This window comes from Panthera leo, chromosome C1 (genome assembly GCF_018350215.1).
Source record: "Panthera leo isolate Ple1 chromosome C1, P.leo_Ple1_pat1.1, whole genome shotgun sequence".
NCBI classification, from domain to species: domain Eukaryota; kingdom Metazoa; phylum Chordata; class Mammalia; order Carnivora; family Felidae; genus Panthera; species Panthera leo.
In genome coordinates this window covers 107,894,476-107,912,558 of record NC_056686.1, presented here as the reverse complement: position 1 = coordinate 107,912,558, position 18,083 = coordinate 107,894,476, and the positions used below count along the sequence as shown (strand labels likewise).

Here is an 18,083-nt window from a genome sequence, read left to right as displayed (position 1 = left end):
CAGACCAAAGGAAATAGCACACACTTGACAAATGCTGGAGGAAATGTCAACTCAGAATTCTACACTAGTGAAAATATCCCTCAGAAATAAAGAAAAAAATCAAGACATTCTCAGATGAAGAACTGAGAATCTGTTGCCAACAGAGCTACTATCCTAAGAGAATGGCAAAAAAAGAATTTCACTGAACAAAATGTAAACAATAAAAGAAAGAACCCTAAAACATCAGGAGGTAAAAAAAGAAAAAAAAAATAGGTACAGAGCAGAAATACATGTAAATAAACTTTCCTTCACAGCTTGACTTTTCTAACAAGTCTGACAGCTGAAGCAAAATTTCTAACACCATCTGATGTGGTTCTCATATATAAAAGAAACGTGAACACTTGACTTTGAAAAATATGTAAATATGAATAATGCAGAGCAACCACTAAAAAAGCAATACAAAGAGACACACTCAAGAAACATTATAGATAAATCAAAATGCAACTTTATTTTTTTTAATGTTTATTTATATTTGAGAGAGACAGAGAGACAGAGCACGAACGGGGGCAGAGAGAGAGAGGGAGACAGAATCTGAAGCAGGGTCCAGGCTCTCAGCACAGAGCCCGACGAGGAGCTTGAACTCACGAGAATGAGAGCATGACCTGAGCCATAGTCAGATGCTTAATCAACTGAGCCACCCAGGCGCCTCTCAAAAGGCAATTTTAAAACATGTTCAAATAATTCACAAAAAGCTTAAGTACAAGAACACAGAGAAATTTAAAACACAGAACCAAAGGGAAACAAAAAACAAAATGGCATACTTAAACCTAATATATCAAAAATTACATTAAATGTAAATGGTCTAAATATACTAATTACAAAATAGAGATTTGTCAGATGTCAGATAGGGAAAACTCACATACATGTTATCTATGAGAAACTCACTTCAAATGAAATATGTAGGTTGAAAAAAAAAAAAAGATGGGAAGAGATACCACACAAACAGTGAAAAGCAAGAAGAAGTGACTATATTAATATCAGAGCAAACATCAGACTAAAGAAAATTGCCAGAAACAGAAAGGGACATTACATTATGATAATACAGTTAACCCACCAAGAAAATATAAACGTCTATGGACCAATGACAGAGGTGCACACGTAAATTAAACAACTTATATGAAAAGGACCAATTACTCAAAAAGTACAAATTACTACAATCCACTCAATATGAAATAGAAAATGAACAGTACTATAACTCTCAAGAAAATAGAATTTGGAGGCGGCTGTGTGGCTCTCAGTCAAACATTCAACTTCGGCTCAGGTCATAATCTCAGGGTCCATGAGTTCGAACCCCACATGGGGCTCTGTGCTGGCAGCTCAGAGCACGGAGCCTGCTTCCAATTCTGTGTCTCCCTCTCTCTCTGCACCTCCCCCACTTGCACGCTCTCAAAAATAGATAAACATTTTAAAAAAATAAAATTTGTAATTAAAAATACCCCACCCTCAAAATCTTCAGGCCCAGACTGTTTCACTGGAGATTTCTACCAAATATTTTAAAAAAGAATTAACATGGGACGCCTGGGTAGCTCAGTCAGTTAAGCATCCAACTTCAACTCAGGTCACGATCTCAGGGTTGGTGAGTTTGAGCCCCGCATCAGGCTCTGTGCTAACAGCTCAGAGCCTGGAGCCTGCTTCAGATTGTGTGTCTCCCTCTCTCTCTGCCCCTCCCCTGCTGGCACTCTGTCTCTGTCTCTCTCAAAAATAAACAAACATTTAAAAAATTTTTTAAAAATAAATTAAAAAAGAATTAACACAAATTCTATATAATCTCTTCTAGAAAATAGAAGAGCAGGGAACACTTCCCAAAATTCATTCTGTAAAGCCAGTATGACCTAATACCAAATAAGAGTAAAAAAAACTACAGACCAATATCCTTCATGAATATAGATGCAAAAATCTGTAAGAATATTAACAAACAGAATTCAGCAATAAAAGAAAAGAATTATACACCCAACTAAGAGAGGTTTATTACAGGGATGCAACTCTGGTTCAATATTTGAAAATCAATCAGTATAATCCATCATATTGACAGAGGTTTAAAAAAAAAATCACATGACCATGCCAATTGATGCAGAAAAGGTATTTGACAAAATTCAACACCTATTCATGATAAAACTCAGAAAACTAGAAAAGGAACTTTCTCAACTTGTTATTGAACATCTTCAAAAACTACAGCTCACATCACATGTAATGTAGAAAAACCGAATGCATTCCCCTTAAAATCAAGAACAAGACAAGGATGACTGCTATTACCACTGCTATTCAACATAACATTAGAAGTTCTAACCAGGGCAAAGAAATAGAAGGCACACAGACTGGAAAGAAAACTCTCCCTATTTACAGATGACATGATTGCGTCTATTGTAGAATATCCCAAAGAATGTACAAAAAACTACTTCTAGAACCAACAGGTGAGCTTAGTAAGTTCACAAGCTATAAGATCAATAAACAAAAATCAATGAACTTGGGGAAATTAAAATTTAAAACATAATACCATAGACAACGATCAAAAAAAAATACGTAAGTGTAAATCTAACAAAACATGCCCAAGATTTTTATACTGAAACTACAAAATGCTGATGAAAAAAATCAGAGGATCTAAATAGAGACAGTCCATGTTCACTGACTGAAAAACTCAACATAATATGTCAATTCTCCCCCCAAAAACCTGATACATAGGTTTAAAACAATTTCTTTCAAAATCTATCAAGAAGATTTTGTTGTAGATTTAGACACATCATATGGAAAGGAAATAGAACCAGAATAGTTCAGGGAATTCTGAAAAGGATAAAGTGGGGGATCAGTCTACCCAATTTTAAGACTTATACAGCTACAGTAATCAAGTCAGTGTGGTGTAAGAGGAAGAAAAACACATAGATCAATAGAACAATCAGAGAACCCAGAAATAGACACACACAAATACAGCCAAGTGAATTTTCACAGAGATGCAAAAGCAATTCCAGAAAGGACTTTTCATCAAATTGTAGTTGAATAAGTGGACATTCATATTCAAAAAAAATGAACCCTAACCCTAACGCCTTACATGTAAATCCTGGCACTATGAAACTTCCAAAAAATAGCACAGGAGAAAACCTTAGGAAACCTGGTCTTGGGGGAAGTATGAAACGACAACAAAAGCACAAACCATAAAAACTGATAAACTAGACTGCATGAAAACTAAAACTCCATGAAAGGTACTGTTAAGAGGATAGTAACACAATGCTCCAGACCACATATCTGACGAAGTGTTCCTATCTCAATCTCAAAGAACTCTCAAAACTCAATGTTAAAAGAAATAATAATACAATTAGAAAACAAGCAAAAGACATGAAGTGACATTTTACTGAACAGGATATACAATGGCAAAAAAAAAGCACATAAAAAGATGTCCAACATCGCTAGCTATTAGGGAAATGCAAATTAAAATTAGAATGAAATATCACTACATACCTGTAAGAACAGCTAAAATTAAAAAATGGTGACAGCATTGAATGCTGGGAAAGACGCAGAGAAACTGGATTATTCACATAAGTGAAACAGTAGAGTCATTCTGGAAAGTAGTTTCTTAGCTTTTTAAAAAATTAACCATGTACTTACCATATAATAGACCCAGCAATTCCATTTTGGGGCATTTTCCCCAAAGAAATAAAACTTTATGCCTATATAAAAAGCTATACATGAGGAGAATTCACAGTACATTTAGTGGTAATAGCCAAAACTTTGAAACAACCCCAAGTAAACATCCATCAATACTTAATGGGGTATACATGCAAGAATTTGGCTGGGTCTCAAGGGAACTGTACTAAGTGAAAAACATCAAACTCAAAAAGATCAGGGGTGCCTGGATGGCTCAGTCGGTTAAGCATCCGACTTCGGCTCAGGTCATGATCTCACGGTCTGTGGGTTCAAGCCCCTTGTCGGGCTCTGTGCTGACAGCTCGGAGCCTGGAGCCATCTTGGGATTCTGTGTCTCTCTGTCTCTCTGACCCACCCACCGCCCCCCCCCCCCCCCCCCGTTCATGCTCTATCTCTCTCTGTCTCAAAAATTAAATAAACATTAAAAAAAAATTTTAAAAAAAGATCACATGCTGTATGATTCTATTTATATAACATTGTGGAAATAACAAAATTATACAGACAGAGAACAAATCAACAAATCAGTGGTTGATGGGAGTTAGAAAGGGGAATGAGGGTATAACTATGTAAGGGTGTAGCGGGAAGATTTTATCAACAGTTTTATATCTTGATTGAAGGGCTGGTTACACAAACCTACACATATGATAAAATGACACGAAACCAGACATAAACATTTTGCCAATTTCAAATTCCTGGTTTTGATTTCATGTAACAACTGAGGAGCTGAATGAGGAGTACATGAGATCTTTCCATATTATTTTTGGAACTTCCTGTAAATCTATAATTATTAAAAGTTAAAAAAGCAAAACAAAACAGAAGTCCCTCCCACAACAGAGACTTCTATATGTAGCACTGAACACTTAACACATCTAACTAGGAGATACTCCTAAGGTATTTGATATGTGATTTTTTTCTTGAGTTTTGTTTTTTCAAAGTAAAAAAAAGTAGGGCTCCTGGGTAGCTCAGTCAGTTAAGCATCTGACTCTTGATTTCGGCTCAGGTCACCATCTCACAGTTCATGAGATTGAGCCCCACGTTGGGCTCCGTACTGACAATGTGGAGTCTGCTTGGGATTCTCTCTCTCTCCCTCTCTCTGCCTCTCCCCTGCTTGCTCTCTCTCTCAAAATAAACAGAATCTTTTAAGTAAAAATAAAAATAAAGCATCTTTTCTGGTTATACAGAAAATTCAAGTAATTCATTAAGTATAAAAATCATCAATATCATATTATCAAAGCAACTATGATTAACATGAATCATTTCTAGGGGGCGTCTGGGTGGCTCAGTCAGTTCAGCATCTGACTTTGGCTCAGGTCATGATCTCACAGTTCATGAGTTCAAGCCCCGTGTCGGGCTCTGTGCTGACAGCTCAAAGCCTGGAGCCTGCTTCAGATTGTGTGTCTCCCTCTCTCTCTGCCCCTCCCCTGCTCACACTCTGTCTCTCTCTCTCTCTCTCTCTCTCAAAAATAAACAAACATTAAAAAAAAAAAATTAGGGGCGCCCGGGTGGCTCAGTCGGTTGAGTGTTTGACTTCGGCTCAGGTCATGATCTCATGGTTTGTGAGTTCGAGTCCCGCGTTGGGCTCTGTGCTGACAACTCAGGGTCTGGAGCCTGCTTCGGATTCTGTGTCTCCTCCTCTCCCTGCCCCTCCCCTGCTCATGCTCTGTCTCTCAATAATAAATAAACGTTAACTTTTTTTTTTTTTTTAAATTAAAGGGGCGCCTGGGTGGCTCAGCCGGTTAAGCGTCCGACTTTGGCTCAGGTCATGATCTCATGGTTTGTGGGTTCGAGCCCTGCGTCAGGCTCTGCACTGACAGCTCAGAGTCTGGAGCCTGCATCAGATTCTGTGTCTCCCTCTCTCTCTGCTCCTCCCCACTCACACTCTGTCTCTCTCCCTTTCTCAAAAACAAATAAACATTAAAAAAACCATTTTTTTAATAAAAAAAAAAAAAAACAAAAAACATGAATCATTATCAGGCCTATCTTAAAAACAAAATGTAACCATGGAGATTATAAAGCAATAGCTTTATTTTATGAAAGCAAACAATGACAATAATCTGTTTTTTAAAAAGTTTAAAGAAAAGGGTTGAGTGCATTTTTAATTTCTCTGATACTGGTTCAAGGGTTTTTTTTGTTTTGTTTCTTAAAAAGGAGAGTAGCACAGTTGGGAGGGGTGGGGAGAAGAGTAGCACAGAGACCCCAACCTCCCTAAAACTTGGATTCCAAAACACCAAGATTTGCTCCCTACCTCAGGGGTTGGTGCAGCATAGGCTGTGTAAGGAGGAGGGGAAGAAGCCACAGCTGTCTCATCATACAGGACTTCTGAGCCAACATAAGCCTACGAGAGGAGAGAGAATGAAAAACAGCTTTCTGTCACAAAGCAACCATATACAGGCTCTCATGATTCTATACGTATACATATCCTTTCTATTCAGCAAAATTTTAAAAATTAGAACAGCAAATACAACAGGTCTCTGAAAAGCAGTGAACAACAAGAGTATCTCCCCACAACCCCCTCTAATCCTGCACTCTCCTGTCCTCTGAATTCGGGAGGAGGCTGTCCTCCTCAGCCATCTGCAGAAGGCAGGAATGGAGCTCTCACTGACTAAGGAGGCCAGAGTCTGCCATTATCCAGGCCTTTTCAAAGATGTGGCACCACTCTCAACAACCCTTCTGTTAAATATAAATCCTACAATCTGAAGACACAGCAGTCAGGGATTGTCCTACACACACAGCCTGCTTTTTGCACTAAAAAAAAAATTCCTTCATTAAATTACTTCCCAGTGGAAAAAGAAAAATCTATGTACTCTTTTAAAAAAAATTCCAGGAGCACCTGGGTGGCTCAGTCAGTTAAGCATCTGACACTTGATTTCGGCTCAGGCCATGATCTCATGGTTCTCGTGGGTTTGAGCCCCATGTCTGGCTCCACGCTGATGGTGCACAGAGCCTGCCTGGGATGCTCTCTTCCTCTCTCTCTGCCCCTCCCTGTGAGCATGTGTGCACTCTCTCTCTCTCTCTCTCTCTCTCTCAAAATAAAAAAATAAACTTAAAAAAATAATAATAAATCCATGCAAAGAATCATCTTGGGATCTTAGCCCCAACAGTATGGATCATTAACACTAATTTCAGCCAAGATTTTTGTGAAAGAAAAGCTAACTGGAGTTGCAGAGTAGGCTTACAGGAAGAACTGTCTCGGGCTAACAGAGTAGGAAACAATGACATTTGGATATTAAGTCTTTTTTACTTTTCCTACCTGTACAAATTATTTTATAAGCTTCATCTACCTTTTTCTTTTCCTCCCTTTATAGGGAAAAATAAAATCTTATCTGAAGAATAAAAATGTTTCCTGCAGAGGAAGTTGCCTTGATTCTCGGACACAAAAATGGCATTAGACCCCTACAAACGGGGTTTACTATCTCAGTGACTTCCTAAGGTCAGAAGCAGAACTAGAATCAAGCACAAGTCCCCAAAATGCTTGTTTCACAAGGCTGGGGTGCCATGAATGGACTCTGGTCCTTTTTGAGCCTTCTCTGTAAACTACAGCAGAATTCAAAGTGCTGCAAAACTTTCTGAGATACAGACACTTCTGGAAGACAATATTAGGACCAGTGTTGCCTGTACTGGCAGGGATCCTTCTGCCTTAAAAGGTTTGGCAAAATCTAGCTTACTCTCATATCAGTAAAAGGTGCCCTGCCCAGCTATGAGTGCTCAGCCATGGCTGGACGATCAAGAAACCCATCCCCATTTCCCTTTCTTAATCCCCTATCATCCCATTTGTTACAGCAAGACAAGGCAAAAACGTTACAGGTGATTGCCCTTAGCAACTTACTGTGTTTGTCCTGGAATCCTGCAGTGTAAATTTCCAGGCCCTGGAGAAAAGAAAAAGGGATGCTTATTTAAGGCAATCCAACATCTACCTCAAGGATTCTCAAACCTGTGTCGGCATCAAAATTTCTGGAAAAGTTTGTTTCAAGAACAGGTCTTCTGTCCTTACCCCAAGACCCACTCAATCAAATCATCTGAGATCTGCACAATACACAATATGTGAAACAATATGTATCTGTGGCACATACACTATATAGTATTTAAAGCCTACTCTATTACTATACAGTTTTTGCTTTACTCTTTAGTAAGTATAAAAAAATGCACATGTTTAACTCTACTGCAACTTGCTTTGTCAGTTCATGTCACACACACAGATCTACCGCATTTTAATTTATTGACTTATTGATTGATTCTGGGATTTTATTATTTAAATTAATTGATTTTCAAATTGGTTTCCGTACAACACCCAGTGCTCATCCCAACAGATGCCCTCCTCAATGCCCATCGCCCACTTTCCCTCTCCCCCATCCCCCATCAACCCTCAGTTTGTTCTCAGTATTTAAGAATCTCTTATGGTTTGCCTCCCTCCCTCTCTGTTTTTTCCCCTTCCCCTCCCCCATGGTCTTCTGCTAAGTTTCTGAAGATCCACATGAATGAAAACATATGGTATCTGTCTTTCTCTGCCTGACTTATTTCACTTAGCATAATACCAACTGCATTTTTTTAATGGCTACATAATGTTCCATGATAAGAGATTCAGATTGTCAGCAATTTTTTTGTGATTGAAAACAGTCCTAGTACTTTTTTGCCAGCTTGAGAAATTGACATATTACATGTAAGTTTACAGTATGCAATGTAATGATTTGATGCAAAATGATGACAATATGATTCATACCTTCATCCCCTCACATAATTACTTATTTTTTCTGATCATAACACTTAAAACCTAGTCCCTTAACTTGTTCAAGCATGTAACAAGTATTTGCTAATTATAATCACAATACTACATAACTAGATGCCCAGAACTTAGTCATCATATAGCTGGAAGTTTGTATACTTTGACCAACATCTCCCCATTTCCCCCAACCACCATTCATTCTACTATCTTTTTCTAGGAATTTGGCTTTTTTAGATTCTACAAGTGAGACATATAGTAATTGTCTTTCTCTGTTTTACTTATTTCATTTAGCACAATGCCCTCAAGATCCATCCATATTGTTGTAAAACACAGGATTTCCTTCTGTTTTCCTTAATTGAATAATATTCAATGTATGTGGTGTGTGTGTGTGTGTGTGTGTGTGTGTGTGTGTGTGTGTGTGTATCACATTTTCCTTATCTATCATCCATCAACAACTGCTTAGGCTGTTTCATGTCTTGGATACTATGAATAATGCTGCAGTGAACATGTGGGTGCAGAAATCTCTTCAAGATAAGGATTTCATTTCCTTCAAGACATATATCCAGAAGGGAATTGCTACATCATATGATGGTTCTACTTTCAGTTTTTTTGAGGAACCTCCATAATGTATCCATAGTGGCTTATACCAATTTACATTCCTGCCAACAGTGCACAGGGCTCCCTTATCACTACTTCCTCACAACATTTACCTTTTTGTCTTTTTGACAACAGCCATTCTAAGAGATGTGAGGTAATCTCATTATGATTTTGTTTTGCCTTTCCTGGTGATTACTGAGGTTGAGCATCTTTCCCCATACCTATGGCCATTTGTACATCTTTGGAAAAGTATCTATTCAAGTCTTTTGCCCATTTTTAAAAATTGTGGTTTTTTGCTATGAAGTTATACAAATTCTTATATATTCTGAATACTAAACCCTTATCGTGTGGATGGTTTACAAATAATTTCTCCTATTCCATACAATGCCTTTTCATTTTACCGATGGGTTTCTTTTGCTGTGCAGAAGCTTTACAGTTTGGGTGCATGGGTGGCTCAGTCAGTTAAGTGTCTGACTCTTGAGTTCAGCTCAGGTCATGATCTCACGGTTCAAGGGATCAAGCCCCAAGTCAGGCTCTGTGATGACAGTGTGGAGCCTGCTTGGGATTCTCTCTCTCCCTCTCTCTCTCTCAAAATAAATAAACTTTAAAAAAAATTTTTTTAACTAAATGTTTTTTTAAAAGTTTTACTGTTTGATGTAATCCCATGTGTTTCCTTTTCCTTTGCTGCTTGCATTTTTGGTGTCATATTCAAAAATTCACTGCCAAAACCAATGTTAAAGAGCTTTTTCCTGATACTGGACCATTTTCTTACACCATACACAAAAATAAAATGGATTAAGGACCTAAATGTGAGACCTGAAACCATAAAAATTCTAGAGCAGAACACAGGCAGCAATTTCTCTGACACTGGCCATGGCAGTTTCTTTCTTGATAGGACTCCTAACGCAAGGGAAACAAAAGCAAAAATTAACTATTAGGACTCCATCAAAACAAAAAGCTTCCCCACAGTAAAGGAAGCAACCAACAAAACTACCTACTGAATAGAAGATATTTGCAAATGGTATATATCCAATGCAAGATTAGTATACAAAATATATAAAAAACTTACCAAACTCAACACCCCCCAAAAATAATCCAATTAAAAAATGGGCAGAAGAGGGGCGCTTGGGTGGCTCAATCAGTTAAGCATCTGACTTCAGTTCAGGTCATGATCCCATGGTTTATGGATTTGAGCCCCGCCTCGAACTCTGTGCTGAGAGAGTCTGGAGCCTGCTTCGGATTCTGTGTTTCGTTCTCTCTCTTGCCCCTCCCCTGCTCGCGCGCTGTCTCTGTCTCTCAAAAATGAATAAATGTTAAAAAAAAAAAAAGTTTTTTTAAATGGGCAGAAGATGTGAACAGACATTTCTCCAAAGACATCCAGATGGCCAACAGACACATGAAAAGATGCTCAACATCCCTCATCATCAGGGAAATGCAAATCAAAACTTTAACGAGATATCACATCACACCTGTCAGAATGGCTAAAATCAACAACACAAGAAACAGTAAGTGTTGGCAAAGATGTGAAGAAGGAACCCTTGTGCACTGTAGGTAGGAACGCAAACTAGTGTAGCCACTGTGGAAAACAATATGGAGATTCCTCAAAAATTCAAAATGGAGGAGTGCCTGGGTGGCTCAGTTGATTGAGTATTCAACTCTCAATTTTCGGCTGAGGTCATGATCTCACGGTTTGTTGAGTCTGAGCCTCACATTGGGCTCTCTGCTGTCAGCACAGAGCCTGCTTCTGATCCTCTGTCCCACTCTCTGCCCCTCCCCAACTCACACTCTCTCTCCTTCTCTCAAAAATAATTTTTTAAAATTCTTTTAAAAAAAAGAGGAAAAAAATTCAAATGGAACCACTGTATAATTCCATAATCGCACTACTAATTTACCCAAAGAATATGAAAAGATACATGCACCCCTATGTTTATTGCAGCATTTAGTGACCAAACAACACCCCAGGTGTCTAGCAATAGATGGATAAAGAACATGTGGTATATATATGTGTATGTGTATATATAAACATATATACACATATGGATCTAGAGAGTATAATGCTAAGTGAAATAAGCCAGTCAGAGAAAGACAAACATCATATTATTTCACTCATCTGTGGAATCTGAGAAACAAAAGGCAGAGATTGGACTGATTCAGTGGCAAGCTAAGGAATGCCAAGAATTACCAGCCACAACCCAAACTAGGAGGAGGCAGGAAGGGTTCTACTGAAAGGTCTCAGAGGGAACATGGCTCTGCTGACATATTGAGCTCAGACTCTTAGCTCCCAAAACTGTGAGGGAATACATTTGTTGTTTTAAGGCACCCAGTTTGTGGCCCACAGCAAACTAACATTCTCCTATTCTTTACTCTATTAGCATTCTCATTTTATTTCAAGTTTGTTTCTTGTTAATAGACAAGTTATACTCTGTATTTTTTACCCAATCTCAGATCTTACTTTTCTTAAGGGAAATTTAACCAATTCACATTTATTGAGGTCATAAACATCACTGGTTTAACTACTGCTAATTCCAGATATTTTTTCCACTACTTAAAAGAACATTCCATTTGACACCTTAGTGTACAGTAGAGCACAGCTCCACGGCAGCTCTGGAGACAAAGGTTCAAATCCTCAGTCTATTCTACCAGCTCTAAAATCTTGGCAAGTGTGGTAAGCAGAATGATGTCCACCTCCTAATCCCCAAAACCTGTGAATGTTACTTCACAGGGGAAAGGGACTCTATAGATAGAATTCAAATTAAGGACCTTGAGATAGGGAGATTACCCTGGATTATCCACATTGGCCCAAACTATTCATTAAGTCCTTAAAAGCATATAACCTTCCCCAGATGCAAAGAACCAAAGAGATGACCACAAGAGAAGGGCTCAGCCCAGAAGCCAAGAAACCAGGAAGCCTCTAGAAGCTGGAAAAGGCAAGGAAACAGATTGTTCCCTAGAGCCTCTAGAAGGGATCATGGCCCTACCAACAATGGTTGGACTCTTGACCTCCATAAATGTAATCATAAATTTGTACTGTTTGAAGCCACTAACCTCAGGATGATTTATTATAGGAGCATTAAAAAAGTGATATAGGAAATTAACCTAAGCCTGTTTCTTCTGTTTTTTTTTTTAAGTTTATTTCCTTATTTTGAAAAGAGCACAGACATGTAAGTGGAGGAGGGGCAAAGAGAAAGGGAGAGGGAGAATCCCAGGCAGGCTCCACACCGTCAGTGCAGAGCCCAATGTGGGCTTGAACTCATGAACCATGAGACCATGGCCTGAGCCAAAGTCAAATGCTTAACTGACTGAGCCACATAGGCACCCCAAACCTAAATTTCTTGTAACAAGAACAGCATCTACCTTGTAAGATATGGTGAGCATTAAATACCATATATAAAGCAGTTAGCACAGTGCGTAGGGCCAAGTGAGTGTTCAAAATGCATGTTTAAATTGTTAGATACTAATAATATATAGACCCGATTTATAAAAAAAGTAGTAAACTGGCTGGACATGCAGTCATTTCTCCATCAGTCTATTGGAAAGCAGTATCTCTTCCAGAAAGTATCACTGAAGATTCACTGATAAAAGAAGAGTGTAAAAAAGTAGCTACAGACGGGATTTAAAATAAACTCTAGAGTTTAGCATGGAATAAATGTTTATATTGAAGAGGAACATGTATGTGAAATGCAGAGCAGGCACTCTGACAAACTTCTCTGGATTATATGAAAATGTCACTTACATATGAATGTTTTAATATAAATGAAAAATCACAATAATCTGTTAGTGAACTCTCACAATGTCCATGGGAGTGATACAGAGTGGCCAGAGTGGCCAGAAAGAAAAAAAACTCTTCCACCCCACCCCCAAATTTCATTTAATCAGTGTTGGCTCCATATCCCTTCTTCAGAGAAGGCAGATGGAATAAGAACCATCAAAGGAAGGGAAAGACTTCATAATACAGATGTCCGTGCTTTTTAAAAAGACATTTACATAAAAAGAACAAGCTCTAAGAACCCATTCAACTACGCCCATTACCCAATGTGCATCTAGAGAAGAAAAAAGAGCACATGCAGAATGACTACATGCTAATACCTCCTGTCATTCCCACTATAACGGGGATCTCGCCCGGACAGCTCTGGAGACACAGAAACTAGGACCAGAGTTATTAGAGATGGAACAAGGCCCTGTTGCATTTCTTTCACACATCCTCTCAGTCACTTATTCTGATGCCTGAAAGAAAACTCCATTCTCATGCTTCTTCCTTCCTGATAACTAGAAATAAAACAGGACACTTTTTAAATTATACACATAAAAAAACCCAAACTTACAAACAATCATCTGTGCTTTCTGCACAAAGACTGATAGTTTTCCCATCTCGGCAAACAATCTGCAGCATACAGTCTTTTGACTTCCCATCTGGAGGCTGAATATCTATGAAACATAAGTAGAATAAAGAAATATTTACATAGTTTTTTTTTCAAGATTTATTCTTACCTAACAGCTCTGATAAGCAAAAGACCAGTACTTCAGAACATTCCAATTACAAAACATCTTTGTCCTGTTCCACAGAACCAAGCACATAAATCACAACTCTGTTCCAATTAAACTTAGGTTCCTTCTAAAAGGCAATTCACATATGGAGATGTACAGAAGAGCCCAGATATTACAAGAATAAACCCCACACAATGAAAAGTGTTACAAAGCATCAGGTAACAGAATACTTACTGCTTTTATTCACAGGAAACACTAAACTGGATCATTGCTTTAAAAGTGAAAATCATATTTTAATTGTGTACACACAATTCATGTGTACCAAGAAATAAGGTCTATGATATTTGAGCTTGGTTTAGGTAGATTTCAACAGCTGGCCCATGGACACTGGTGTTTCAAGACCTAACATGTAGGAGTAAGATGTTACAATACCAATACTTACTACAGGCACATATGCCACTTGTGACTCTTTAATTCAAAACCTATTATGTAAGAGCAGGATGTTTCAAACATCAATGTTTACTAAAACAGATTCTTTATTCCAAACAGAAACAGAGCTAATAAACTGGGAAGTCTATAAATGCCATTAATTAGAAATAGAGGGGTGCCTGGGTGGCTCAGTCAGTTAAGTGTCCAACTCTTGGTTTCAGCTCTGGTCATAATCTCATGGTTCGTGAGTTCAAGCCCCACATCAGGCTTTGTGTTGGCAGTGTGGAGCCTGCTTGGGATTCTCTCTCTCCCTCTCTCTCTCTGTCCCTTCTCCACTCATGTTGTCGCTCTAAAAATTAAAAATCTAAGTTTATACTTACTAAAAATCTGTTCCTTTAAAATGAATATAAGGGATAACTCCAAAAACCAAAGTATCATGGATTTTTAAGTAACCGACTGATGTTGTCATCAATAAGATGCTCGTTCCGAGTCACAAAACCTATACTGCCTATGTTGGTTCCATTCTTCCTGGGGATCCCAGAACTCTGTTTCCCCACCTTCTCCATGGGACAACAAGGAATGTGAACTGCTGGGTTTAATTCAGATGAGAAAATTCAATCTGCCCCAATCATATGATTCATGATTCAAGTATCTAGGTGTCCACCGTGGTTACCTCCCAAATGAAACCCTTCTTTGGTCTGCTAATGAAAGCAAAATGAGTAAGAAAGAGGATTCAATTCCCACCAAGAATGGGGAAAGGAAGAGGACAGAAGCCAGCCACGACAGACTCACTTTCACTTACCCCGACACTCGTGCCCCATGCGGATGTTGATGCAGTCCACCGGCATGTGGACCTTATCCTCAACACTCTGCCGAGTTTGGTCATCATAATAAATCAGGTGACCATCTGACCACAGGTCAAACCAATTCTTCTTCCAACGCTTCAAAATAGTACCTGAAAAAAATGAGAGAGATTTGCTTTACGCTAAAACAGTAAGGACTTTATCCTCTAACCCACAGGTAACAGAAACAGGAAACTTTCCTCTGGCCCCATAAGTATACCTGCATACAAATGCCCAGAGCACTACATCAAAATAGAGATGAAAGCAGATTTCTTGGACTTCAAGCTGTATTACAAAGCTGTAGTCCTCAAGACGGCATGGTACCAGCACAAGAACAGACACTCAGATCAATGGAAAAGAACAGAGAACCCAGAAACAGACCCACAAGGATATGGCCAACTAATCTTTGACAAAGCAGGAAAGAATATCCAATGGAATAAAGACAGTCTCTTCAGCAAGTGGTGCTGGGAAAACTGGACAGCAACATGCAGGAGAATGAGCCTGGGCAACTTTCTTACACCATACACAAAAATAAACTGAAAATGGATGAAAGACCTAAACATAAGACAGAAGCCATCAAAATCCTCGAGGAGAAAGCAGGCAAAAACCTCTTTGATCTTGGCCACAGCAACTTCTTACTCAACACATCTCCAGAGGCAAGGGAAACAAAAGCAAAAATGAACTATCGGGACCTAATCAAAATAAAAAGCTTCTGCACAGCTAAGGAAACAATAGCAAAACTAAAAGGCAACGGACAGAATGGAAGAAGATATTTGCAAATGACATATCAGATAAAGGGTTAGTATCCAAAATCTATAAAGAACTGGGATGCAGGGGAAGATGGCTGCGTAGGAGGACTTTGGGCTCACCGCGCATCCCGCTGATCACTTAGATTCCACCTACACCTGCCTAAAGAACCCAGAAAACCGCCAGAGGATTAGCAGAACGGAGTCTCCAGAGCCAAGCACAGACGAGAGGCCCACAGAAGAGGGTAGGAAGGGCGGCGAGGCGGTGCGCGCTCCACGGACTGGCGGGAGGGAGCCGGGGCGGAGGGGCGGCTCGCCGGCCAGGCAGAGCCCCCAAGTCTGGCTGGCAAAAGCGGAGGGGCCGGACGGACTGTGTTCCGACAGCAAGCGCGACTTAGCATCTGGGAGGTCATAAGTTAACAGCTCTGCTCAGAAAGCGGGAAGGCTGGAGGACAAAGGGAGGGAGAGCTGCTGAGCCCCCGGACGGCAGAGCTCAGCTTGGCAGGGAACAAAGGCGCTCACCAGCGCCATCTCCCTCGCCCATCCCCCAGCCAAAATCCCAAAGAGAACCAGTTCCTGCCAGGGAACTTGCTCCCTCCACACAAACACCCAACTCTGTGCTTCTGCGGAGCCAAACCTCCGGCAGCGGATCTGACTCCCTCCCGCTGCCACAGGGCCCCTCCTGAAGTGGATCACCTAAGGAGAAGCGAGCTAAGCCTGCCCCTCCTGCCCCCGTGCACCTTGCCTACCCACCCCAGCTAATACGCCAGATCCCCAGCACCACAAGCCTGGCAGTGTGCAAGTAGCCCAGACAGGCCACACCACCCCACAGTGAATCCCGCCCCTAGGAGAGGGGAAGAGAAGGCACACACCAGTCTGACTGTGGCCCCAGCGGTGGGCTGGGGGCAGACATCAGGTCGGACTGCGGCCCCGCCCACCAACTCCAGTTATACACCACAGCACAGGGGAAGTGCCCTGCAGGTCCTCACCACTCCAGGGACTATCCAAAATGACCAAATGGAAGAATTCCCCTCAGAAGAATCTCCAGGAAATAACAACAGCTAATGAACTGATCAAAAAGGATTTAAATAATATAACAGAAAGTGAATTTAGAATAATAGTCATAAATTTAATCGCTGGGCTTGAAAACAGTATACAGGACAGCAGAGAATCTCTTGCCACAGAGATCAAGGGACTAAGGAACAGTCACGAGGAGCTGAAAAGCGCTTTAAACAAAATGCAAAACAAAATGGAAACGACGACAGCTCGGATTGAAGAGGCAGAGGAGAGAATAGGTGAACTAGAAGATAAAGTTATGGAAAAAGAGGAAGCTGAGAGAAAGAGAGATAAAAAAATCCAGGAGTATGAGGGAAAAATTAGAGAACTAAGTGATACACTAAAAAGAAATAATATACGCATAATTGGTATCCCAGAGGAGGAAGAGAGAGGGAAAGGTGCTGAAGGGGTACTTGAAGAAAATTATAGCTGAGAACTTCCCTGAACTGGGGAAGGAAAAAGGCATTGAAATCCAAGAGGCACAGAGAACTCCCTTCAGACGTAACTTGAATCGATCTTCTGCATGACATATCATAGTGAAACTGGCAAAATACAAGGATAAAGAGAAAATTCTGAAAGCAGCAAGGGATAAACGTGCCCTCACATATAAAGGGAGACCTATAAGACTCGTGACTGATCGCTCCTTTGAAACTTGGCAGGCCAGAAAGGCTTGGCACGATACCTTCAGTGTGCTAAACAGAAAAAATATGCAGCCGAGAATCCTTTATCCAGCAAGTCTGTCATTTAGAATGGAAGGAGAGATAAAGGTCTTCCCAAACAAACAAAAACTGAAGGAATTTGTCACCACTAAACCAGCCCTACAAGAGATCCTAAGGGGGATCCTGTGAGACAAAGTACCAGAGACATCACTACAAGCATAAAACATACAGACATCACAATGACTCTAAACCCGTATCTTTCTATAATAACACTGAATGTAAATGGATTAAATGCGCCCACCAAAAGACATAGGGTATCAGAATGGATAAAAAAAAAAAAGACCCATCTATTTGCTGTCTACAAGAGACTCATTTTAGATCTGAGGACACCTTTAGATTGAGAGTGAGGGGATGGAGAACTATTTATCATGCTACTGGAAGCCAAAAGAAAGCTGGAGTAGCCATACTTATATCAGACAAACTAGACTTTAAATTAAAGGCTGTAACAAGAGATGAAGAAGGGCATTATATAATAATTACAGGGTCTATCCATCAGGAAGAGCTAACAATTATAAATGTCTATGCGCCGAATACCGGAGCCCCCAGATATATAAAACAACTACTCATAAACATAAGCAACCTTATTGATAAGAATGTGGTCATTGCAGGGGACTTTAACACCCCACTTACAGAAATGGATAGATCATCTAGACACACGGTCAATAAAGAAACAAGGGCCCTGAATGATACATTGGATCAGTTGGACTTGACAGATATATTTAGAACTCTGCATCCCAAAGCAACAGAATATACTTTCTTCTCGAGTGCACATGGAACATTCTCCAAGATAGATCACACACTGGGTCACAAAACAG

The 18,083-nt window shown here is 39.9% G+C and overlaps 1 protein-coding gene across 2 annotated transcripts in view; it reads right to left on the bottom strand.

Moving 5' to 3' along the window:
- Nucleotides 1-18,083, bottom strand: part of LOC122228750 (pleckstrin homology domain-containing family B member 2) — a 48,869-nt gene that overhangs the window by 11,321 nt on the left and 19,465 nt on the right. For both annotated transcript variants that reach the window (XM_042954032.1, XM_042954033.1), the window contains exons 3-6: nucleotides 14,708-14,860; nucleotides 13,314-13,416; nucleotides 7,501-7,540; nucleotides 5,920-6,009 (exon numbers count right to left, since the gene is read on the bottom strand). In XM_042954032.1, coding sequence (XP_042809966.1) covers nucleotides 5,920-6,009; nucleotides 7,501-7,540; nucleotides 13,314-13,416; nucleotides 14,708-14,860 — 386 coding nt within the window. The remainder of the gene's footprint in view (nucleotides 1-5,919; nucleotides 6,010-7,500; nucleotides 7,541-13,313; nucleotides 13,417-14,707; nucleotides 14,861-18,083) is intronic.